The sequence below is a fragment of the Triturus cristatus genome, chromosome 10 (genome assembly GCF_964204655.1).
Source record: "Triturus cristatus chromosome 10, aTriCri1.1, whole genome shotgun sequence".
NCBI classification, from domain to species: domain Eukaryota; kingdom Metazoa; phylum Chordata; class Amphibia; order Caudata; family Salamandridae; genus Triturus; species Triturus cristatus.
Genome location: NC_140593.1, coordinates 676,512,811 through 676,537,385, shown reverse-complemented (window position 1 = coordinate 676,537,385; position 24,575 = coordinate 676,512,811). Strand labels below are relative to the sequence as shown.

At 46.8% G+C, this 24,575-nt stretch overlaps 1 protein-coding gene and 1 long non-coding RNA gene across 3 annotated transcripts in view; one reads left to right on the top strand and one right to left on the bottom strand.

Annotated features, from left to right (window-relative positions):
- The window catches only part of IFT140 (intraflagellar transport 140), a 1,808,590-nt gene that overhangs the window by 1,343,042 nt on the left and 440,973 nt on the right, over positions 1 to 24,575 (bottom strand). For both annotated transcript variants that reach the window (XM_085628169.1, XM_085628168.1), the window contains exon 5: positions 21,231 to 21,373. In XM_085628169.1, the coding sequence (XP_085484295.1) occupies positions 21,231 to 21,373 (143 nt within the window). The remainder of the gene's footprint in view (positions 1 to 21,230; positions 21,374 to 24,575) is intronic.
- LOC146789893 (uncharacterized) overlaps positions 1 to 24,575 on the top strand; it is a 454,764-nt gene that overhangs the window by 22,319 nt on the left and 407,870 nt on the right. The gene's annotated exons all lie outside the window — the stretch shown is intronic.

Here is a 24,575-nt window from a genome sequence, read left to right as displayed (position 1 = left end):
CACTCCAGGGATTTGAGCAAACGGAACACCATTCGCATCAATTATATATGAGTATTTGAGTGGAAACTTTTTTGGTAATGCCGCACCGCTGCCTTTGATTGATGCATTGACAGCCAGCAATATTTCGCTGTCTATTTTCGTTTTTGAACGAGTGATTGCAGCTATGGAAGCCGTTTGCACAGCCCCTTTCGCGGCTTCATCAGCCAATGAATTCCCTTAATCGTGAACGCCATCACGTTGGTGACTCAGCGTGTGTCTCATGTGAGTGTTTTGTAGTCCGTTTCGCATCTGAACTACTTGTTCCCAAAGAAATTTGTGCTTGATTGTACCACTTTTTGCATCTTTGAAACCATTTTGAATCCAATTCTGTAAATATTCATTGTAGGATTGAACACAGTGAAAAGAATCGCACACTATCAGTGTGGGGAATTTGCGATCTGTATTTTCAAGTGCCATCTTAAATGCTTGTAGTTCAGCTCGCTGCGCTGTACAATCTCCTAGAGATTGGGTTTTTGTGACCATTGGTCTGAATTTGCCATCTCCCATGCGACCTTTAACGATAGCACACGCTGCACTGTAGGCTTGTTTACTCCCCGTAGCGGGCTGTGCAGATCCGTCAGTATAAATTATAAATTCGTACTGGTCAAGAGGGAGAATTTCAGTAGGCAGAGGACATTCGTGTTCATATTGCAGGAATGCTTGTGTTTTTAAATATGGATCAAAAACGTATTCAACATCAGTTGCAGCAAGAGAATTAACCCATTGTATACATCTCGGATGTAAAGCTTTTACATTTGGAATGCTAGCCTTTGTAACTGCCTCTAGGGCTGGTACAGGAGTCACAACCATAATGCGTTTCCCCTGTGCTAGGGCTCTTTCTTTTGCTACAGCGGTTTGAACTGCTGTCAGAATTTTTTCTGTAGAAGTGATTTTCATTTCTGCTTGTGTATACAAGTGGAATTTGTATGCAATTGGTACTTTTTCACCTTCGTTAAAAGTTAAGTAGGTGAATCCGCATTGACCCGGAATTATTCGGATCACTAAGTTGCGTACGTTTACGCGTGTTTGTAAGTATTTCATTGCTAACATGTGTGTTTGGAGTGAACGCAAAATTTCTGTGTGTTTTTGTGTCCAAGGATTTTAAAATCAGGTTTGATTAATTCGTAGAGAGGTTTAACCCTTTCTGCGTAATTTAAAATGTAAGTTCTTCCAAAATTCAGGAAACCTAGAATCGACTGTAAATTTCTCATTGTTTTTGGAGGTTGGAGCAGCACACACTTTTCTAAAAAGTTGTCTGTCAGGCTTTTGCCTTCACTTGATAGTTCATATCCTAGAAAAAGGACGTTGAGGTGGGCAATTCTTGCCTTTTTTTTTTTTAACAACAGATTTTTATTGTCAATTGCACAATATACGCAGGGCTCTGTACCCCAGAGGCCACTGCAGCATCAGGTTACACATTAATAGGACCGCAAAGGACATTTTTGTTTTTTAAAGAAACACAATCTTTGACCTTGAATGTCATCTCGGATATCTACCCCCCCCCCCAACACCCCCCCCCCCCCCAGTTGCGCAATTCCCACTGATGACCGCTCACTCGCCAATAATCAAGCACCAAAGGGGGTAAAGAAAAAGACGGCCTACCCGATCTGGTGGGGGACCATGCCACTCTGAGCACACACACAACCCCGGCAACCCCCCACCCCCCAGGTTTCAGACCCAACCACCCTAGCCCTATCCTCATCCCACTAGGAGATCCTCCGTCGCCGTTGGAGGCTCCAGCCACAGGCCCCTATAGTCAGCCCACTGCTTCCATATTTTATAGTGCTTACGCGGACAGCCCTGGGCCACAAAGATGGGCTGTTCCAGCCCCAGGCAGAAGTCTAGGCCATTTTTCTAAGCGGCCACTGAGGGCGCCCGCACATCCTTCCACATCCTGGCAATGTCGCGTTTCACCAATGTAAGGCCCATCCGCATAAGGTACCGTTTATAGATATTTCCCCCGATGCCATCCATTACATGCAGCAGTGCGAGCTGTGGCGTACGCGGGAGCAACCACCCCAGGACCTCAGACAGACAAGAGAAGACCCCCCTCCAGAAGCGGCCCAACGACGAACATTGCCAGCCGTATGCAGGAATGTGCTCTCCGCCCCACCACACCTGAGGCATTCCGGGGAGGCAACCAGGCCCGCCCGATACAGTCACACCCGAGTATAGTAAACCCGGTGAAGGTACTTGAATTGGATGAGGCGGAGGCACATCACAATGGCCGCTCCCCGAGGGGCAGCCAGGGCCTCCCTCCAATCCTCCTCCTCCAGCGTACCCACATCCTCCTCCCACACCCTCCATAGCTTGTCCAATGGAGGCACACTGTGGGTGACCAGGGACTGATATATCCGCGAAATCATTTTGGTTGCGAGATCACCCATGAAGACCTTCGCCTCCAACGGGCTTAACTCGGGAATGGAGCGTCACCCTCCAGGCTGGGGGAGAGCGCATGGCGGAGCTGGAGGTATTGGTAGAACTGTGTCCGGGGCATGCCAAATTCTTCCTGCAGATCCCGGAACGATTTAAGGGACCCATTCCGCATCATGTCGCCCAGGGTGGAAATGCCGATGGCATCCCGTCTGCTAAAACCTTATAGCGCCGCCAGCTCCGGCAGGCGTCCATTGTGCCACAAAGGGGTTTCTCCCGTCAGTATATTCCAACACCCCATTCTTCTTAGAGACTGCCGCCAGATCTGGAAGACCACCCTGGACACCGGCGGCAGCGCACTCCGCAGCGTCGCCGAGTAGAGGATTGTGTGGAGAGTGTAACGCCCCATTAGGTGCCTTTCCAGTGCATAAGCCAGGTCCCCCTGGTCTCCATACCACCACTCGTTGAGGACCAACAGGTGTGAGGCCTGGTAGTATGAAAGCATATCTGAGGTCGCCAGCCCTCCACAGTAGGTGGAGCGAAAGCACGTGCGCAAAGCCACCCGCACCACCCCCCGCCCCCATAGAAACCGGCCCAGCACCGAATTCACCAGTCGGAACCAGCAAGGCGCGATCAGGTACGGGTGATTCTGTAATTGATAGAGCAAGCGGTGGAGCGCAACCATCTTAAAGATTGCCGATCTACCATATATAGTCAGCGGCATATGGGACCAAGTTGTGATATCTGCACGAACGCGCTCCCACACCGGTGCCAAGTTCTGCTCCCACGGTATCTCCGGCACCTCCGACAGGAAAACTCCCAGGGATTTAAGTCCTCCATCCGCTACCTGTAGCGCAGATGCCCACGCGCCCACCCCCACCCGAGTACCCAAGACCCACAGTGTGGACTTGCGGGGGTTCATATACAGCCCGGACATTTCCCCGAAAATTTGCATTATCTCCAGTATGCGTGGTACCGACCTATCCAATGCTGTTAAAAAGAATAGGACATCATCGGCATATAATGCTATCCTGTCCGATAGGTCAGGGGCCCACTCAAATCACTTCAACTGTGCATCTATACGCACCCAAGCCGCCAACGGCTCCATGGCGAGGGCGAATAAATAGGGTGACAGGGGGCACACCTGTCTAGTACCCCGACGAATGGGGAAGCTGGACGAGAACGCTCTCGCCACGCGGACCGAGGCTGTCAGTTCGGTATACAAGAGCATCACATACGACCGGAACCGAGGGCCGAGATTAATCCGGCGAAGGAGGGCGAACAAATAAACCCAGCTTAGAGAATCAAATGCCCTGTCCATGCCCGCCAGTAGGAGCGCCGCCGGCTCCCCCGTCTTTCGGACCGCCGCCAGTGCTACATGTGCCCGCCTTATGTTGTGTCGCGTCGCCCTATGAGGCATGAATCCGGCCTGGTCCGGGTGGACCAAAGTCGAGATATGAGGCAGGAGGCGATCAGCCAGGGCCTTGGCCAAAACCTTGGCCTCAACATTGAGGAGGGAAATAGGGCGGTATGAAGCATGTTGTTCCAGAGGCCGACCAGACTTGTGCTACACCACCACCTCTGCATGTCGCCAGTCCTGTGGGAGCCGACCGGCCTCTCTGGCCTCCTCCACCGCCGCCCGATAATAAGATGTTAGTTGTAAATTGTATCGACGATGAAACTCGCTTGGGAACCCATTGGGTCCCAGTGCCTTCCCCGAATTGAGCTCCCCTAGGGCCTTACTCAGTTCCTCCTCCGAGAGGGGGAGTTCCAGCTGTTGGCGTGTCTCGTCAGGCACTGCTCTGGGCGGGAGGTCCTCAATAAACCTGACCACCATTGCCTCCGATAGGCACTCCCTAGGGGCGTATAAATCCGCATAGTAGGCGGCGAAACTCTCCGCTATGGTCATAGAGTCAATGATCGGCACTCCCTTCTCATCCAGCACCCTCGGGAGGATCTGGGGAGAAAAAACACCCTGGCAGAGCCGATGCAGCATCTTGCTCGACTTGTCGCCCCATTGATAAATTCTGCTGCACGTCGCAAGCCATACGTGGCGAGCCTCATCCATAAGGAGAGAGGCATAGGACTGCCGTGCCAGCAGTAGCCGTCGCACCTCCAGCCCGCCACCCGCCCCCCGGCTCCGACGCTTAAGCCCTTCCACCTCCGCCTCTGCCCTGACCAACTCATCTCGACGCTTTCTACGGGCCACCACGCACCATGCAATGTCCACCCCTCGTAGAGTGGGTTTCAACGCCTCCCATAGTATTACTGCACTGGGGGCCGACCCCGCATTAGCGACAAAATAATCCGCGATCGCCTCCCTCATACCCCTCTCGTAGTCAGCGTTCTGCAAGTTCCATACTGCTAGTCGCCAGCGAATTGGTTGCCGGCCCGACCTAACCGCAGCGCCACGAATACCGGTGAGTGGTCCGACAGCCCCCTAGTAAGGATCTCCGCAGACATTACTCGCGTTGCGATCGCCCAGTATACAAAGACATAATCCAACTGAGAGAAAGACTTATGAACCGCTGAGAGGTATGTATATTCTCTCCGATCTCCATGTACATGTCGCCAGGTGTCGACCCAATCAAGGCTCCCAACCAAGGAGTGCAATTTCGTGGGATGAGTGCCACCCAAACCCCCTCCCGCCCTGTCCCTGTCCTTACCAATATCCATAACATCATTCCAATCTCCACCCACCACTGCAGCCACGTCCGGCATGGCCACCCACAAAGAGAGCAACCGCTCCACCAGGGACCATTGTAAGGGGGAGGGGCGTAGACACAGCCGAGCACAAAAGACTCCTCCCCAATCTTACCCCGAAGAAACAGGTATCGCCCCTGCGGGTTAAGCCACTGCTGCGCATGCACGTATGGGACCCTACGATGTATCAATACCGCCACCCCCCTAGAACCCTGTATGAACCCAGCGTGAAAGACCTGCTGGAAGCCATAACGCTGTAGGCACAGGGCCTTAGAGCCCATCAGATGAGTTTCCTGTAGAAGGAGAATGTCAGCTCCGACCCTTTTCGCCTAACGCAGGACTGCACCTCGCTTAATTTTGTCCAGAACCCCACGTACATTCCAGCTAACAATGCGGAGGGTGCCCGGGGACATCCCAGCCTCTACGTTCCAAACAGCCATGGGGCGACCAGCCTGGATGGAGCATGGATATGAGGTCCCAACCGCAGGTGTGTACGACCAGATGGGCACAATGTAAAAACGCAACTCGTCCCCCTAACCAAACCCCTTCCCCATAACAAACTCCCCTCCCCATACCTCAAAAACACTGAAGTACCTGTTGCGGCGGGGTTGACTCCAGGCCCCCAACAGGGGGGCACGGTCTGCACCCGCCAATGGATCCCCAACTGACAGCCCATATCGCCCAGGCCCACCCCCCACAAACCCTGAACAGGTGGGGATACAGCCCTCCTAGGGGCTCCCTCCAGACCCATAAAAGCAAACAGTCACATAGTCTAAAGAAGGAAGCACCCCGGCACCACCCTCCTCACAGGCATCAAGGATCCAATGTCAGGGGCAGGGACCTCCCGAGCCGGGGCTCCACGGGAAGCAGAGCACCTCTGGGATCGCGATCGTCCATGCCCTCTCCGGCGCCGTCCACGAGCATTCCTTGACGGCCCCTCACTTAAGGATGAGTCTGACTGCAGCCCAGGCGACGTACGCACCCGCACCCGGACAGTTTCGTCGGTCCACTTAAAGACCTCTTCCGGAGAATCAAAGAAGTGGGTGCGGGATTGAAAGACCACTCGCAAGCGGGCAGGGAATAGGAGAGCATACGGGAAATTAAGGTCTCTCAGTCTGGCCTTCGCCGCCATGAACGATTGGGGTTGTTACTGCACGAGTTGTGTATAATCTGGGAACACCAGTATACGTTGATTATTATAGAGCAAGGGTTCTTTGGTGCGGGCCTGCTTCAGCACAGTGTCTTGGTCAAGGTAATTCAATAGTCTCGCAATCACCGGTCTTGGATGAGCCCCCACCGGGGGTTCTGTAGAAGTGGTCTGTGAGCCCGCTCCATGACGAAGCACCGGGACAGCGCATCAGGCGGAAGCCAACTCTCCAACCACTGCGTAAGGAAACGCTCCATGTTGCCATTCTCACACCCCTCCGGAAAGCCAACAAAGCGCAGGTTGTTCCTCCGGGGCCGCCCCTCCGCATCCTCGACCCAGAGCGCCAAACCCTTCTGGATGCTCTCCAAACCGGCCACTTTCTGCTTGAGGACCCCAACGTCATCTTCCACCCCTGATATGCGGGCTTCTGCCTCCGTGATGCGAGACACTGCGTTCCTAAGATCTTGGCGCAGTAACATACCATCCGCACCCACTACGCCAATTTTTGCAGCCAGCATATCCCCGGATTGGGTGATCGCCGCCAACAGGGCCGCGTTGTCTGGTACGGGATCCTGAGAAGCCCCGGCGGCCCCACCCGTCGCCAGTGAACTTGTCTATAGGCCCATGCTTCGTGGGTCCGCCACCACCCTTGTCTCTCGTCATGACAGCTTGCAGCGGACTCTCCGCACCTTCAGGCCAAGGTGGACGGGACACCTGCACCAGTGCCTCCCCTGTGTGGGCACACCGTAGGCAGAGCCGTTGCCCAGCCTGCGCCCAAGGAACGGAGGGAAGGAAGGGAGAGAGGTAGAAAAGCACCCCCGGCCCGAGGCCCGCAATCCACCGGCGTGAGCCTCAGCCCACAAACCGACCTCAGACCAATCCGCTCGTCAAGCACCCAGGCTGCGTGGCCCCGCCAGTAACGCCGTCCTCCTGACCCCCAACCGCTCGTCCGCAGTCTCAAAGGGCGCGGCTCGATGCAGCCGCCGATCCAGGCCCCGCCGCCACAGTCAGAGCAGGTGAACGTACACCAACACAGGCCAACCAACTGGTATTCACGCCCAGGGCTCGCACAGCAGCGAAGGTCCCTCAGGATACGCCGCCCTCTCCCTGTGGCCGCGCCGTCCCTCCTGATCTTTCTAACGCCACTGGCCCGTCACGGGACACCCCCGATGGAGCACACTTCCTGCCCGGTGAATCTCTGCAGCAGCCCAGGGCTCCCCCAAGGCCGAGGTACCACGGGGCCCGATCTCAGTCCTCACCCCGGGACCCCGAGGGGCAAAGAGCCGCCAGGTAGCTCCCGTGGGGCCTCCCTAGCCCCACCACCGCGGCCCGATGCAGCCGCTGATCCCCCAGCACCAGAATCAATCCCAAAATGGAGGGGGGGGGGAGGGGCACTCGCTCCTCCCGCTGCCACTCCCACACTGCGGCCACCAAATGTCCGGGAACCCCCGCACCCGGGGCCTCGGAGACCGGCCTCGCTCCCGGGCACACTGTTCAATCATGGCCAATATTCTCTGCTGGCGTCCCCCCTCCCCTCAGCTCCTCACCGGTGCTCCCTATGTCGACTTATGTAGTCCCTGGGGCCGACCTGCCCCGCGAAAATCACCGCAACCACCGGGCCGCCTGCTCCGCAATCTGCCGCCTCAGGCTCACAGGGGCCGCCGCGCAACTCGCGTCGGCTCCCGGATGCACCAAAACCGAGACCCCGGCTCTGCCTCCGATCACCAGGCCGCGCGCTGGCTTCCGAGTTCCACTACGCCGGTCGCCGCCGTCGCGCACGAATCGTCCTCTGCCAATGACCGGTGCCGCCATGCTCCCTCCAGGACTCAGCAAGGGTCCGAAGGAGCCAGGATAATCGTCGGATAAACGTGGGGCTGGACGGAGCTGGCTAGCACACGTCCGCCATGTCGGCTCACTAAGCCACGCCCCCCCAATTCTTGACTTTTTAAAGTTGAATTTGTAACCCTCTGAGGCGAAGCCCAATAGTATGGTGCTCACCCTGTTCAAGTGCCTATCCAGGTCATCATCTCTCAGATATATATCATCGACATATGACAATGCCTCGTCATCATAAGTTTGTAGTAACTCTGTTACCCTTGCTGAGAATCACCCTGGGCTGTTTTTGAATCCCTGGGGCAGTCGACAAAATTGACGCTGAGTCCCCATTATTGAGAAAGCAGTCAAAGGTCTGCTTTCTGGTGCAATATTTTGACAAAAGAAACCATTTGAAATGTCTAATGTGGTTTCATATTTTTTATGCACAATGTTATTCGTTAATGCTGTACCATGTGCATTTTGCACTGCAAATGTTTTGCAACAAGAATGTGATTGTCTGTAATCCAAAACTAAACGATATGTATTGCCTGGTTTGGAGACAGGAAACAAAGGATTGTTCATTGAAGAGGTGCATGTTTCATTCACCCCCCTGGTACTCAAGTTGATCTAAAATCTCCCTGACCTGTTTTTTAGCTTCTTGCTTAACTGGGTACTGCCTTTGTGCAGTCGGTTGATTTTTTAACTGGATTTTATGGTGAGGTGAGTCCTCATCCCATCCTACATGATTTTTATACAGTGCTGGGGCTTGGGCTACTGCCCATTTCCTGGCTAATGTATATTTTAAATGAACTGGAACATGGTTGGAGAAGGCAGGCATAATGATGTCCACGCCATGTGGGCACTCCCCGACACATTTTGGTTGCCAGTCTTGTTCTGCTAAAAGTATATCATAACCCTTTGAAAGATGCTCCCAAAAGAGTGCTTTCAGTTTTCTTGGTATGTCTCCCTCCATCCGGAGTGTTATTTCATATAACCTATGGGGAGAACTAACCCTGGTGTCTACAGTCTCAACTTGTATGTCTTCATTCAAGTTCACTGTCTCCAGAAGTCCCTTCAGGTTCTTGGCGAGCTATTGTAACTTCTGCTGCACTTTCCAGCATGGTCTGGGCCCATTCTCCGTTCGTGAGTTGGGTTCTCAGTTTTCTCGGCATGTCTGATCTTCATACCTGCTACCTTTTTCTTGGAGAATTGAGGTTTTGCTTTATTTTTATGAACGGGTGGATCGTCTTTGGACCTCACACGTTCTTCCTTGTTTTCTGACCGTCCTCTTCTTTCGGATGTCTGTAACGATATCTGAAAGGTACGAGAGGGACGTGTATCATTATCTTGATATCTGTCAGGTTTTATCAAATTATCCCGATTCCTGAGGTTGTACCTCCTTTCAGAGGACTCCTTCTGTGGAGGAGACCTGCCTCGGGAATGAGAACGCTTCTCTTTGGAATTCTGTTTACTATTTTCCCACTTCTTTTTAGAAGAGGTATGAGTGTTTTTAGGAAAGACCTTATCAGGACTTTCAGACAGTTGTGGTTTAACTGTATAGTTCTATTAGCTTTTGTATGTTATTAAGTAATTCCTCGTCTGACATTTATTCAATGTCAGGGTCAGGTGTATAGCCGGCTAAATTCGGCCACGTTGCTCCTGGTCTACCTAGTGGACCGAGCCTGGTAATGTGATTGTAATGTTTTAGGGTGCCTTTAAACCAGAGCTCATGTTACTGGTATGTGAGTGGAATTTCAATATCCTCGAAAGGCATATATTCCTCAGGTGGTTCATCTTCTTTCTAGAAGTGAAACACATGTGTTACTGGATTTGATTCTGGGAATACTATCCATGAATAGAATATCTCTGTCTGGTGAGATTCATGTGTCTCTATTACGAAAACTGCTCTACCACCTCTTGGTGTCAGACCATGTTTTAGAAGTTTTAGAGTGATGGCTCTCCTTAAATTTGGTGGGATGTGTATAACACCCACCTCGTCTTCATTAAGACCTGTAAGGTCAGCCGCAGCTTGACCGTTGACGATAGCATCGTCGTTCTCCGAAATTGTTTAATGAAAGTTGCAGAGCAAGTTTCAAGGAAACAAAGATAAGGTGCACAATATTTTGGAACACTGTATCCTTCAACGTTGAACAAAACCAAACAACTAATACATAGGACTTTTGCCCTACTCAACTATGATGGATATTATCCCTACCCACTCCAGACGTCTTATGGAGTTTTATGAGTGGAGGGTCTCTGAGAAAAGCACGACTGAGTTACTTCAGTGTCTAGCGTTAAATTAGTGCCTTACCAAACCGGTGGGAGCCATGTAGTGTAGTTCCTATATCCCCGATAGGCTCTGCGCATTGGAATAACATACACTATAGATTTGACATAGGACTAAGGTCAGTATGTCTCTATCGAGTATATTAAACTTAATTACTTGTGTGTGCCAGCTAACTCAGAGGTCACTAGAAACTTCTCGAATATACAAGAAGGGATTAGTCTCTGACAATCGCATAAACATGACAACTTTGTTTCCTTTTAGAATCAGAACAGTCTCAGAATCGTGGAAACAATAGATAACAGTTTCACTCAGTCAATCGTGCATGCTTAGTTTCTATAGAGTTGCACAGAAATAGAGAGAGACGGGAGTTTCAATAAAAGGGTTTATTGAACAGTCTTATTTCTCATGCAAGAGATATGAATTGCTACAATTGTAAGACAGACTGCAAAGTACAATATGTACGAGGTTAGCAGTAAGATAAAATAATACTGCAATAGCATGGTTTGTAGCTATGATATATATTGATCAAAATACATACATAAATAACATAAGCTAAAATGTGATACTCATCTGATGCTTCTAAATTGTTCTACCCCAGTGTACCTAAACTAAGTGCAGTACGAGGTTTGAAGTAGGTGCTATTTCTAAAGTATAGGTAGCTATATTTTAGTTTAGCCAAGAGTTGCCAAAAGTTTCTCTAAGTTCTTAGTCACCTCCATACCTTAGAATGAGAGAGGTTGGAATCTCTTTTCTGGACTCGATAGTCTAACCCCCCGCAAGGGAAGTCAGAGAGCATTGGAGATGGATTCTCTGCAAGGAGGATGGCAGCGTCAGGACAGTCATTAAGGCTGGAACTCGATCTCCTTACGAACTTACTGTGGCGAACCGTGTAGTCTGGGTTGGATCGAATCCTCCGGGAACCGCAATTTGCCAGGGCAAGTGCTGGTATATTTATACCTTGAAGGCATCTAGGAATGCCAGTATTGACGTAAAAGTCGGGCAGAGGAACGTCATGAATGAACCCCTAAGGAATAGATGTTCATGCATACTTAATGAGTTCTTGGAGAAATCAATATTCAAGCTGAGGGAAATTCCTAAAGGCTTAAGGGTCTAGTTTTCCAAGAATTCGTTGTGACGTGGATAGACGGATGTAGGTGGCCATATCTGTATTTGGTTTGTATGGACAATGTCTAAATAAGGGCCGGATTTCTATGTCCAAATAAGGGCAATGTCAATTATACCTATATAAGGGCATAAATCGGGAAACCTATAAACGGAATCTAAATCTGCACACAAAACCTTAGGTGGGTGAGGGCTTCTGCTCCTTGTGACTGAGTGGGCTCTGGGTATTTAATATACTACCTTGAATCAATATTAGAAAGGTATACTCTATTAAATTTGCTACAAGACAGGAGAACGTATACTGGACAGGAATCTCTCCTTTTCCTCCAACAATTAAGATAGGATTTGATAGCACCCTGAAGCTCTTTTCTGAGCAAGTGTTGCGCTCCACAAATGTATCTTTTCATTTAATTTCATTTCTCTGCGCTCAAGGGCACTTCACGCTCTTTCTCATGGATCATGGCAACAGAGGACCCCTGGAACAAGTTGTCACGGACCAGGAGAAAATAGTCTTGCTACCAGGTGGTTTTTACTTTGCCTATGTTATTCGTACCATTCACAGCACTTTAAGCAGAGCCAGTGAGGGTAACCTTCAGTAGGCAGAGCACAAGGCAGCATGCCTTTCTTCTTCACTGAAAGGAAGCGTGCTTGGTATCAGACCCAGCTGCTGAAACTCGGCATGCAATCCAGGAGGGTCTTGTGTGACCTTGTACCACTGGTAGCACACAGAGTGCAACCATGCACAGACTCTTGCACAGACTCCAGATGCAGAGGTTATGCACCCAATTGCTGCAAAAAGCCAATGGCAGGGTGCAATTGGCTTAAAGCTGGAACCTTACGGCATAAACTACCTAATCTGAAGGAAGGAGGAGAAGGAGAGAAAAACAGGAAGGAAGCAGGTTCCAAATCATATTGATTGATGGTAAAAAAGAAACCTGACAGCACTGGGGCATGCCAAATGTAATATATCTGGTACCAGGGTGCAGGGCTATGAATTTTAAACAGCTACAGAATCAGTTTCAGTCCTGTCACTATGCACTGCCAAAACCCACAATTTGAGAATAGAAGAGTCAAGGAAAAGGTGTAACAGACGGGACTGTATCTGCTTGAAAACGCTTTAGGATTAGGATCACGATGAACAATAGTAAGTTACTCTTCAACTGTTCCATCAGAAAGCATTTGTCAAGAAAACATAGAGGCACACTCTTTAGGTTCTTTCATCCATAAAATACACAAAGCGCAGAAGTTGAGTGGCTGTGTTACTGCAGTGAATTCTGGGATGAGGCAGCAGACTACTAAATTAACCCATTGACTGCTGGGGCTTCTGCACACTGGAGTGGCAGATAATGTTTCCAGTGTTTGCAGAGGATTTCAGGAAACAATGAAGAAGCATTCCCCATATGTGGCTCATGTCCATGATGATTGTATACATGCCACTAGGGCACACTTTGTACGCTTTTAAAGACATACATATAAGCAAATAGGCCAGTCAAGGGGTTAATGTGACAGTGCCAAAGTGTTCTTTAATAACACTTTGGATTATCAAAAATACCGGTATAAAAAGCTTTTATTTTATTTAGGTTGTGGTTTGCATCCTCTTTAATTAACATTGCTGTTTGAAATAATAAGTGTAAAAATGTCTTTAGAGAAGCAAAGTAAAATATTTTTAAAGAACATTTCTCTTTTAAATGAGTGTTTCCGGCATCTCACCCACAGGAGGAGATATTCTGATTTTGTGAAAACGGGCAATTGCTAGTAATTATTGGACTAGAGAAATTACATTTGTCACTTCTCCAGCACTACGTGACCATGGCGAGCGACAGAATTCCTAAACAAAATTTGATTTATATTTTTCAAATTTCATAGTTCAGGAAAATTCACAAACCTCTGGCTCTAAATAATTTTGCTTCTACACAAGCAACTGCCAAAATGCTGCCGTTCACACTCCCAGTTCCAATGCGTGTATCATAACAATTCAAGCTATGCGTTGGGCAGCAACTGAGGATACTTTAAGCCAGAAGATAGGACCCCAAAGTGTCGGAAATTACTTCTTGACAAACCTGAACCAAAGTTTACTAGAGCCAACTTGCTTATGACTCAGGACTTCTTTATACAGTTTGAGGTGCTCATGGTTTATAGAATCCTTCGCTCCTAAATCAAGGTCTATGGTCTATGGTATAGGAGAGATTCTCTTTAGTTGTTTCAAAACCTATTAACATATGTATTTTCGCTCACGGGTATGGAAAGGCAGGTCATGTAGGCTCCAAGACCAAGCCTCATATAGTGCTGCTAAAAAGGGATATTCTCTACATGCCCTGAGAGCCAAAGAAAACACAAAATCTTCTTCTTATTATTTTAATAAATCTGAAACTTACATCATATTTAGATGTCATAAATTTAGGGTTTTGCTACAGCTTGGAACATTTCAAGCTATCTATTAAACAGATGCCTACATATATAAATTGATCATGTTTCTTATAACAGAAACCTTCTGACATCAGACTTCAACTAAAGTAAGAACACTGCATCTCTAGTCACATGCAAGAACTTATTATTGGCATTACAATCCTCCCATCTGCCATATAAAGGCTGCCACATAGAGAAGACATCGGCCTTTCCTCAAAGTGTGTGAGGGAAGACCGTGTGGATGCGGCCTAGAAGCAGGAGGACAAGAGTGCCCTTAACACAATCGTACCTCACACACACTCACTGACACAAGGCAGACCTTCTGCCCTCGCCAACTGATACGGTCTGTAGCCGCCTAAGTCTCTGGGCCTACATTAGCAAAGCCAATAGGTCTCGCATATACAGGTGCAATGTATTTTAGCCATGCTGTACACCAGCGTGGCTGCTGCTCAGCATGACTAAAAGTTAGTGGAATGGAGTGGGGTGGGGTAGAGTGAAGTTGGGTAGATTAGAGGAGTTGGGCAGATTCGGGTATAGTGGGGTAGATTGTACGAGGAAGACTGGGGTAGAGTCGGGTAGACAGGAGCAGGGCAGATTGGAGTGGGGTAGATTGGAGTGGAGTTGAGTGGATTTGATTTGAGATGAGTGGGGTAGATTACGGTGGGGTGAAGTATATTGAAGCGCATTAGATTGGAGAGAGGCAGATTGCAGTGTGTGCAATTGGAGTAGGGTTGGTTGGAGTGGAGTAGATTTGAATCAGGGAGTGTTGTAGATTGGTGTGGTAGATTGGAGTCAGGTTGATTGGACTGGGGTGGAGTGGGGCTGATTTGAGTTGAGTGGGGTAGAATGGAGTGGGGTATATTGGAGAGAAGTCTGGTAGATTGTGGTAGACTGGAGACACATGGAGTGGAGTGGGGTAGATTGAAGTGGAGTGGCGTAAATCGGGCAGGGGCAGATTGTGGTGGGGTAGATTGTGGTGTATTGAGGTAGAATAGGGTAAATTAGCGTGGCGCGGAATAGGGAAGATTGGTGTGGGCAGAATGGAGTGGGGTAGACTGGAGCGGGGTGGGTTAGATTGGAGTGAAGTGGGGTAGATTGCGGTAGACTGGGGTGGAGTCAATTGAGGTGGAGTGGAGTGTGGTAGATTGGTGTAGACTAAAGTGGCATGGAGTAGGAAAGATTGGAGTGGGGTTGATTGCATTTGATTGAGTGGAGTGATTTAGACTGGAGTGAGGTAGACTGGAGCGGCGAGGAATAGATTGCGGTAGATTGGATTGTAGTGGGTGGGCTGGAGTGGGGTAAAGTGTGGTTGGATATAAATGAGTGTGGTGGAGTGGCTTAGAGTGAGGTGAATTGGGGTGGAGTGGGGTAGATTGGGGTGGAGTGGGTTTGGGGTAGTTTGGAGTGGGGTGGTCAGGGGTAGAGTGGGTTAGAGTGGAGGGGGTAGATAGGAGAGGACTGGGGTAGAGTGGATTTAGGAAAACTGGAGTGGAGTAGATTGGGTGGATTGGAGTGCGCTAGACTTGAGTGAAGTTGAAGTGGGGTAGATTGTGGTAGACTGGTGAGACACGAAGTGGGGTGGTTTTAGATTGGGGTGGAGTGGACTGTGGTAGATGGGGCAGACTGAAGTAGTGTGGAGTGGAGTAGATTGAAGTGGGGGCAGACTAAAGTGGGGTAGATTGGAGTGGGGTGGGGTGGGGTAGAGTGGAGTGGGGTCGACTGGGGAGGGGTGGAGAAAATTGGGTGGATTAGCATAGGATAGATTTGGGCATATTAGAGTTGTGTGGATTGGAGTGGAAAGGGCTAGATTGGAGTTGAGATAATTGGGGTAGACTGGTGTGGAGTGTGATAGATTGGAGTGGAGTGGAGGGTAGAGTGGTGTGGAGTAAACTGGAGTGGGGTGGATTGGAATGCAGTGGGGTAGATTGGAGTGGTGTGTATTGGGGTGAAGTGGGGTAGACTGGAGTGAATTGGGGAGCCCTGGGGTAGATTGGAGCGGGGTGGAATAGGATGGATTGGAGTGGAGTGATATGGTTGTAATGGAATAGGTTGTGGCATATTGGAGTGGAGTGTGGTAGATTGCAGCAGAGAGGGGTAGGCTGGGGTAAATTGAGTGAAGTGGGTTCAATTGAAGTAGGTTAGATTGGAGTGGAATAGGGCGGAGGGGAGTAGGCTTGATTTGAGTGGAGTGGGGTAGATTGGAGGAAAGTGGGGTAGATTGGACTGGGGTAGATTGTAATGAATTGGGGTAGGTCGGAGTGGAGTGGACTGAGGTATATTGAGTGGAGTGGAGTAAAGTGGCGGGACTTAGAGTGGAGTGGCATGTTGTATAGTGGAGTGGAGTGTTATGGAGTGGCGTGACATAGGGAGGAAGGGCATAGAGTGGAGTAGAAGGCTTTAGAGTGGAGTGGTGTAAAGTTAAGTGGCATAGTGTGGAGAATGCGTGGTGTGGTAGCGTACTGCCATTACAGACAACACATTTTCAATTGAAATTCCCATTGCATTTGCAGAGACATACAATTTTACTGCGCACAAGCGATGATGAGTGGAAATGTCAGCACCTCGTGTATATATGTGTTTAGATCATATTCAAATATTTGTTTTCACCACACTCCAGAATTTATAAAAATGGGCTCCATTTGTACTTTCCTAATTCTGATGTATTCTGAAATATCAGCACAGTTCATTTTTGTTGTGTGCTAGGAAAAACTATCCTTCAATAGCCTCTACTCTTACATTGGCACCCAGCACGTTTGTCACATACATTTTCACACTTTGAAGTCAGAGTAAGAAAAGTAAACACCAAGCTTCCTTGGAAGACAGAGCCTGACATTTGACCTCTGCCTTTGAATGCACAGCAAAACAAATGTGAAAAGATTTAAAGGCCTGTTTTTATAAAGCGAGTACTCTGAAGGCTTCAGTAAACAAGGGACGCTACATGGGAGGGACAAACTCAAGCTGGCTAGCCGAAAACACTAAGCCAGCAAACAGAAAGCAAGAAACTGTGTGTTACAAACCATAAAGCAAATAGTAAGCCAAGGGCGAAATGCATTCCCAGGGAAGCATTCAGAATGCCTACCAGAAGTCATTAGCAAACCAGGTAGCTGCGTTGTCTAGTAGACTTTGACCTAAAAAGACATACCAGTGCAGCTCTGAAAGTCAAAGCTTTGGAACTGGAAGGAAGGGTCAACAAAGTGCAGGAGAATGAAGTAATCACAAAAATGTATCATGGAAAGGAGAAGGAGGAGACTACATATAAAAAGGTAACTTTTTACCATGATGGGCAGGAGCACAATAACATAATTTGGGAAAGAAAAATACATCCCTAAAATCATAAGACATAAATACATTTATTCCCATTAAATATCGTTACAAGCTTTAGCATCTTTCACAGGGTAACATGCTTCAAGTATTCCTCACAGTCGGCCTGGGAATCCTCAGCAATCCATGTTTTAACAGCAATACTTACACATGCTAATATAACATCGCTACAGCAATGTACATTGGGCAGTCTAGCTGCAACTGTGACAATCAAGATGAAAAGACACTGCACTCCAGTCAACAAATTGCTCCAAAAGGCATAACAAAGCTTAGACTTTCATAGCAACGAAAGTGTAAACAATGGCGCCTCATGAAAGGGGTGTAAAGAGGGCTGCATGTGAATCCATGAAAAGTACAAAATCTTGAGAACTGTAGTTATATATTAAAGAGAATTTTATATTAAATGTTTTGTATTTGACTGACATTAATGCATAAGCACACAAATCTTACTAACCGTTCTGTTCACGTTTAGATTCACCACAGCTAATATAGGCCTGCACTTAAAACAGCTAACCTTGGCCGCCATCTTGTTTGGTGAAAAGTGAACATTTTATTTCTAGGCAAAGCTGGAGTTCCAATTAACTAACACAGTGTTTTCTTTTGCTTTCTTTCCCATGTGAAATGTTTTTTTTCCACTGTGATAATCGTGGAATTTTATATTTGGTAGACTACTAACGGAGGCACCTGCAGAATACAGGCTTGTCCATGTATCTCATGCAAGTTTGAAGGACAGATAAGAGATGCAAACATTTTTTAGAATTGTGTGATGTAAGTTAGTTCAGAGTATAATACAGTAGAGAATGTTTTAGTCTGTTTTTCGATGCAGTTTAGAGCAGAGTAGAAGGTTTTAGGGTACTCTCATTATGGGAGAACTGACTCTTCCTAATCCTTCACTTCGAGGAGACCTTACACGGGTTCAACCTCTCTTTCTTATATGACTGACTTGATTGAACTACATCCTACCTGCTGTATTAATATTTGAGTAACAGATACTAATTTCATGATTTTTGTCTTTTGTAAATGATTAACTTATAATAAACCTTTATGGTTTGAAACATTACCCTTCTCTTTCGTCTGGAGCCTAATGTGCTTCATGTTGTTTAAATGTATTGATGTATTGATTTATTGCGCGGCCTCAGTTTTGAGTTCCGATTCATCAGATAGCGCTTTATGGACCCCAAAATCTGCAAATGTAAAGGTGCTAACACAAGGAAGTCATTATTCTCCAGCACTGATCCTTCACTGCTTCACAAGCTTGAATTGTGGCTACGAAAGCAGTACTATAAAGAGTAAAAATAGCTAAAGTTGGGTTGAGGTTCACATGAATGAAACAGGTTCCGCAGCACAGCTCGTCCAACGGCAGTGTACGATCTTGACTGGATAATAATGCTTGCTAAGGTGTGGTCAGTAGCCCATGTAGCTGTTTTACACACATCAGTAATAAACACCTCTATAATGCATGCCTCCCTTACGGCTATGTCTGGTGGAGTGGGCTCCCACCGTGCCTACTAGAGTGATGCATGTCATAATGCAGCGGGATATGCCTTTTTTAGAGAATGATTGACTTTTTGGGCATAGGCAAAGAGCTGGCTGGACAGTTGGAAGACGTTTGTCTTGGCCATTTAATATGTCAGACAAAATCCGAAATGAAGTAACCTTTCAGCCACTGCAGAAGACTGAGGAATCGAAATTGGTAAATTTAGTCTCACTGAAGTGAAAAATAGTTGCCACTTTAAGAATTAAATACAAGTCAGTCCACAATGTACTTTTGCTGAACTTTGTGAATGATTCTTTGACAGAAAAACGCAATAGGTAAGCAAAACAGCCATCTTCAAAGGAAGCATCTGCAGCGGAGCCTTGAGAATGAGCATGAAGGGCTCAGCATGGGCGCATACAGCACAGGTGACAACCCAGGCTGCTGGCTGGTTTACAAGTGATGCTAAAGTTAGGAATGGCCCTCTCATATCCTCTTTGATCACTCTGATGGAGAAAAGACATCAGGAGGCTGATGTATTGTGATACAGATACCATATGAACACATACAGATTGGTTACTTGAGTCTCACTCTGGCCAACTGCAGTAAGTGCGGGGAGATCTCGTTAGGCTGTATTTATTTAGAGGGTTAATATGTTTTGGACAGTGCCTAGAAACAGAATTTTTTAAACTTTAAGATTCAAAGGCTTTGAGTGTGAAGTCTGTCCTGGCGCCAGAGGACTGATCACTAAAACTCTATAGCCCCAGCGAAAGCCATTAGGCTAATCCAACAAGGTTCTTCTTTGCATTATGCAGAGAACACTGGAGCTCAGTGGTATTGGATGAAAGGCATAGGCAAATATCCCATACCGGAGAGTCAAAAGCACTTCACCTTGATTCCATGGACAGCACTATCTGCAGGCAAAGAACGGACATTTGGTGTTTTCCAGAGCTGTAAATAGGTTCAACAGTGGTAGTACCAGTTTCTGGAAGACCAGATTAAGGTGAGTAGGGTCTAGTTACTATTAATGACAACTGATATCTTGACTTTTCTAGGTGTCAGTAAGTAAACAAACATCTGTTGTAAAGCTCTTGAAACATGCCCTTCAAACAGTTTAGGAAGTCTGGAGACATACGTGTATATGTCACCGTGGGGCTGGTAGGGTTGCCATCAACAATTATAGGGTGGACATTTGTAATAGTGGTTTCCTTTCCCTGAAAGTAAGGCATGCAGTGCCTATTCAAGCCCTAGTGACAAAGGGCATGGAGGTATCTGGTCCCAGTGTGTCACATTCCTCATCATTACTGTCTCCTTCCCCCACTTGGAGAGTGGTTCGCCAAACATCGACTTGGGAGGCTCCGAAGATATTGCAATAGGAGAAATCCTGGGAATCAGAGCAATTGTTGAAGCATCAGCAGAAGTCAAAATAACAGTTGTTGATGCTTGACCTTCAACAAGAAAAGTTCATTGAGGTGGAGAGTTGAGATGAGAAGTTTGGAGGGGTATGATCATATGATGAGGTGTGACTTCAGGAGGACTGTCGGCAACACGTGAACTGCTGCAGAAAACACGAGCGTAGGCAGCCAATACTGATGCGAATACCTGGATTACTGAGCCTTTGATCATGGAAATTTTCTGGAAGGGGCTCAAAATGGCATGGTAAGTGTGCTTCTGCTGCTTTGGCAATAATGAGTCCACTGACTGGGTGTCCTCTGTGGCAATCAATGCTGTCGCCTTAGTGTCGTTGGAAGGTGCGGCCCTCCATGCTGCAAGGGTCATCAGTGATTATTTTGACACCAACGGCGGATATTAACCCAAAGGTGATTCATGCCACACCTTTATTTTAAGATTTCCCAATAGTTCCTCATCAGACACCAGAAGTCTGCTCCTTCGAAGCAGAGGTTGTAATGTGAAGGGCTGGATCTTTGATGGGGATGGGCTGGCAGGTAGTTAAGAAGCCATATTTCTTGAGGCCCTGGAACCATTGGTTTAGAGAGAGCTACAAACTGATTTGCCACCCGATTCGAGGGCAAAATGTAACAGCCTTTCCCTGTCCATCAGCGTACTGCCTGTGAAGGTTTTGCAGGTCTCAATACTAAGAGGCGGAGCGACTGCACGATTTGCGTGGATGGAAAAATATTAAAAGAGCGTATGTGAAAAGTGCTTTTAAACATTGGCAACTGAGGATTCCCAGCTCAACCGCAAGGAATAAATCAAGCGTGTTACAGGCAGGTCAGAGTTCCACAACGTTTCAAAGGCGATCCGCCACATTGAATTACTCGTAGACACCTCTGTGACTTGCACTATCCCCAAAATGCATTTCAAACCATATAATAATGTATTTCGAAGGAAATGTACATTCATAGATCATTTGTCTTTGCCTACAAGGAACACCAATGTAATGAAACTATGCGTTACAAGACCCAGCACTTGTGCCTTCAGTAACAACAGTGAACACACTTCACTCTTACATCAGAAGGCGGTGGCCTGTACCAGTGCCATGGGAGAACATTTCCCAGCAGGCTGCAATGGGTTGCTCTTACCATCTGCTGCGCTGACGAAGAAGCTGTGTCCGTCCTGGGAGCCGATTTTCATTTGAGCTCCTCTGCCAGACTTCCTCCAGTTGAACATGTCCAAGGCTCTCTCGTCACCACTAACAGCTGCCTTCGCCAGCAGTGCCAGGTCCCTGTGGGTAGTAAGCCTATGTTTAATACCAGAGCTTGGCTTTCCCTTCCCTGGCAACCACGGTCCCCAAGACATGAAAAATTATGACCATTAGGTCTCGACTCATGCACACCAGCAACTGTTAGACAACTTGATATAAGAGGTGTTCACATTACATTGGATAACAAGATTGTGTGTATGTGTGTGTATATATATATATATATATATATATATATATATTACCTACTGGCGGTCGCCAGTAGGTAGTTATAGTTAGGACCACGTTTCCATAGGAAATCCGCAACATTCTATTTTGAATAACTTTGGCGCCGGTCGACGAATCCTCGCAAATTTTTCAAAATAGGTGGGGCGCTACGCTCCGCTCCTTCCCTGAAAGTCTCGGGGGGATTCGTCAAGCGGGGGCTGAGATAAAAGGGGGGTCCCAAAACACGTTTTTCCCATGCATTTTTCCATAGGACCTTTAGACAGGGCTACAGCCCGAACGGCTGAACAGAATTACTAGAAATTTGGCAGAGAGGTAGTCCTCAGGTCAAGGAAGTGCCTTTTGTAGGTTTGGTGTAAATCTGTTCAGTAGATTCTGAGAAAATAGCCTTTAAATCAATATATATATCTGAGCCAGCTTACGGTGCGCTTACGGTACGCTTACCGTACGCGTACGGTGGCGTGCGCGAGCGCGATTCTGATTGGCTCTTAGATCTTAGTAAACATTCGAATCGGCCGAAACCAGGAAGCGGCGGCCGCCATTTTCTCTCTCGCACTGAGAGTGATATTTAAAATATAAAGCACAAAAACATGTAAAGGGGCTGTTTAGACAGCTCCCACACACATAGCAATGTTGAGGGAGTCCCCAAAGACCCCCAAGGCCAAAAACGGAATTTTTATTTTTTCGCTAATTTCGCCGATTACGCTTACCGTACGCGTACGGTAAAAAATTATAAAAAAAAAAAAAATTATCCACACTCTCCCCACCCCGTGTGCAATTGGTGCCCGAAGGGCACCAATTGTGCATGGCTTATTAAAGATGAGTTAAACTAAAATATTTAAAAAAAAAATAATAAAAAAAAAAATTATCCACACTCTCTCCACCCCGTGTGCAAATGGTGCCCGAAGGGCACCATTTGTGCATGGCTTATAACATATACGAAAAATTAAAATATTACCTTTCAAAACGAAGTGCATCATATGTCCTCCATGTGCGCACGGTGCGCGAAGCGCATCGTGCGTACATGGCCCATCTAGCGTAACGTGGGCACGCGGTGCGCGTAGCGCACCGCGTGCCCACCGTGCGTGCACGGCACTAACTGCGTAAAGTGGGCGCGCGGTGCGCGAAGCGCACCGCGTGCTCACTGTGCGCGCACGGAACGAACTGCGTTAAGTGGGCGCGCACGCCACGAATGGCGTAAAGTAACTTAGCATTTAAAAAACCGTACAAATTCACTGAAAAAACCATAGGTTTCACACACGTTATAGTTAGGAATTAGCATTTAAAAAACCTTGCAAATTCACTGAAAAAACCATAGGTTTCACACATGTTATAGTTAGCGGAAATTTTACTGATAAAAAACCAATGAAATTCCCCCGTTATAGTTAGTGCAGGCAACTATAACTCACGCGACCGCAATCTTCTGCTGATGACATATGTGTCTTTATGAAAAAAAAATATTTGTAATATATGTATAGCTAAAAATGTATGGAAGAAGACATGGGCAAATAAGTGTCTAAATACAGTATTAGCATCAGCAGAGGATTGCGGTCGCGTGAGTTATAGTTGCCTGCACTAACTATAACGGGGGAATTTCATTGGTTTTTTATCAGTAAAATTTCCGCTAACTATAACATGTGTGAAACCTATGGTTTTTTCAGTGAATTTGCAAGGTTTTTTAAATGCTAATTCCTAACTATAACGTGTGTGAAACCTATGGTTTTTTCAGTGAATATATATATATATATATATATATATATATATATATATATAGAGAGAGAGAGAGAGAGAGAGAGAGAGATATATAGATAAATATATCAACAGATAATCCTTGGTTCCACCACAAAGAAAAAACATATGGGCACAGACTCCAAGTTGAAGTGTAGATTTATTTATTTTAAAACACAGGGTCCAAATGACGCGTTTCGGCCACTGACCTGCGGCCTTGATCACATAATGCATTACGTGCAAGTAGCATTTTAAATAGTCAGGTAAGTTTTGTTTTAGCTATTTTTACGTTAAATTCACGTTCATTTCACCACAAAGTGCATTATGGCCAGGCCCCATGTGGTCACATCAGGATGACACATCACTAAAACAATAGCCATTGTAGACAGACTCGCTACAAGTCAATATAAATGCGAGACCCTTAAACAAAAATCAGAAACATGTGTAATATTGCTTAGGTCACCGAAATCGATAAACCGTATCTAACTGCACAATGCAAGATTTAAGGTAATTAACAGATGATTTCAACAGTCCGGATCACATGTGGCTTGAAAATACAAAAAAATAAAACAAAAACGGATGTTCAACAGTATAGGAACACAAATCAGGGAGTCCGAGGTTTACAGGGCAGTAAACTTGTTAATGCGTGTCATCATGGGATGGGCTGAGGTCTACTAAGTGTGCATACAATTATATTACATTATAACTAACATGCAAGTGAGTAATTGTAGAAAAAACGTCATGCTCAAGAGTGCAAAAAATGTGTATATACAAAACGAAAAACAAACTAATAAAGAAAACTAATGTGGAGTATTCATACTCAATGTGCAAATAAAAAAAATAAGAAAAAAAAAATATATATATATATATATATATTCACTGAAAAAACCATAGGTTTCACACATGTTATAGTTAGCGGAAATTTTACTGATAAAAAACCAATGAAATTCCCCCGTTATAGTTAGTGCAGGCAACTATAACTCACGCGACCGCAATCCTCTGCTGATGCTAATACTGTATTTAGACACTTATTTGCCCATGTCTTCTTCCATACATTTTTAGCTATACATATATTACAAATATTTTTTTTTCATAAAGACACATATGTCATCAGCAGAAGATTGCGGTCGCGTGAGTTATAGTTGCCTGCACTAACTATAACGGGGGAATTTCATTGGTTTTTTATCAGTAAAATTTCCGCTAACTATAACATGTGTGAAACCTATGGTTTTTTCAGTGAATTTGCAAGGTTTTTTAAATGCTAATTCCTAAC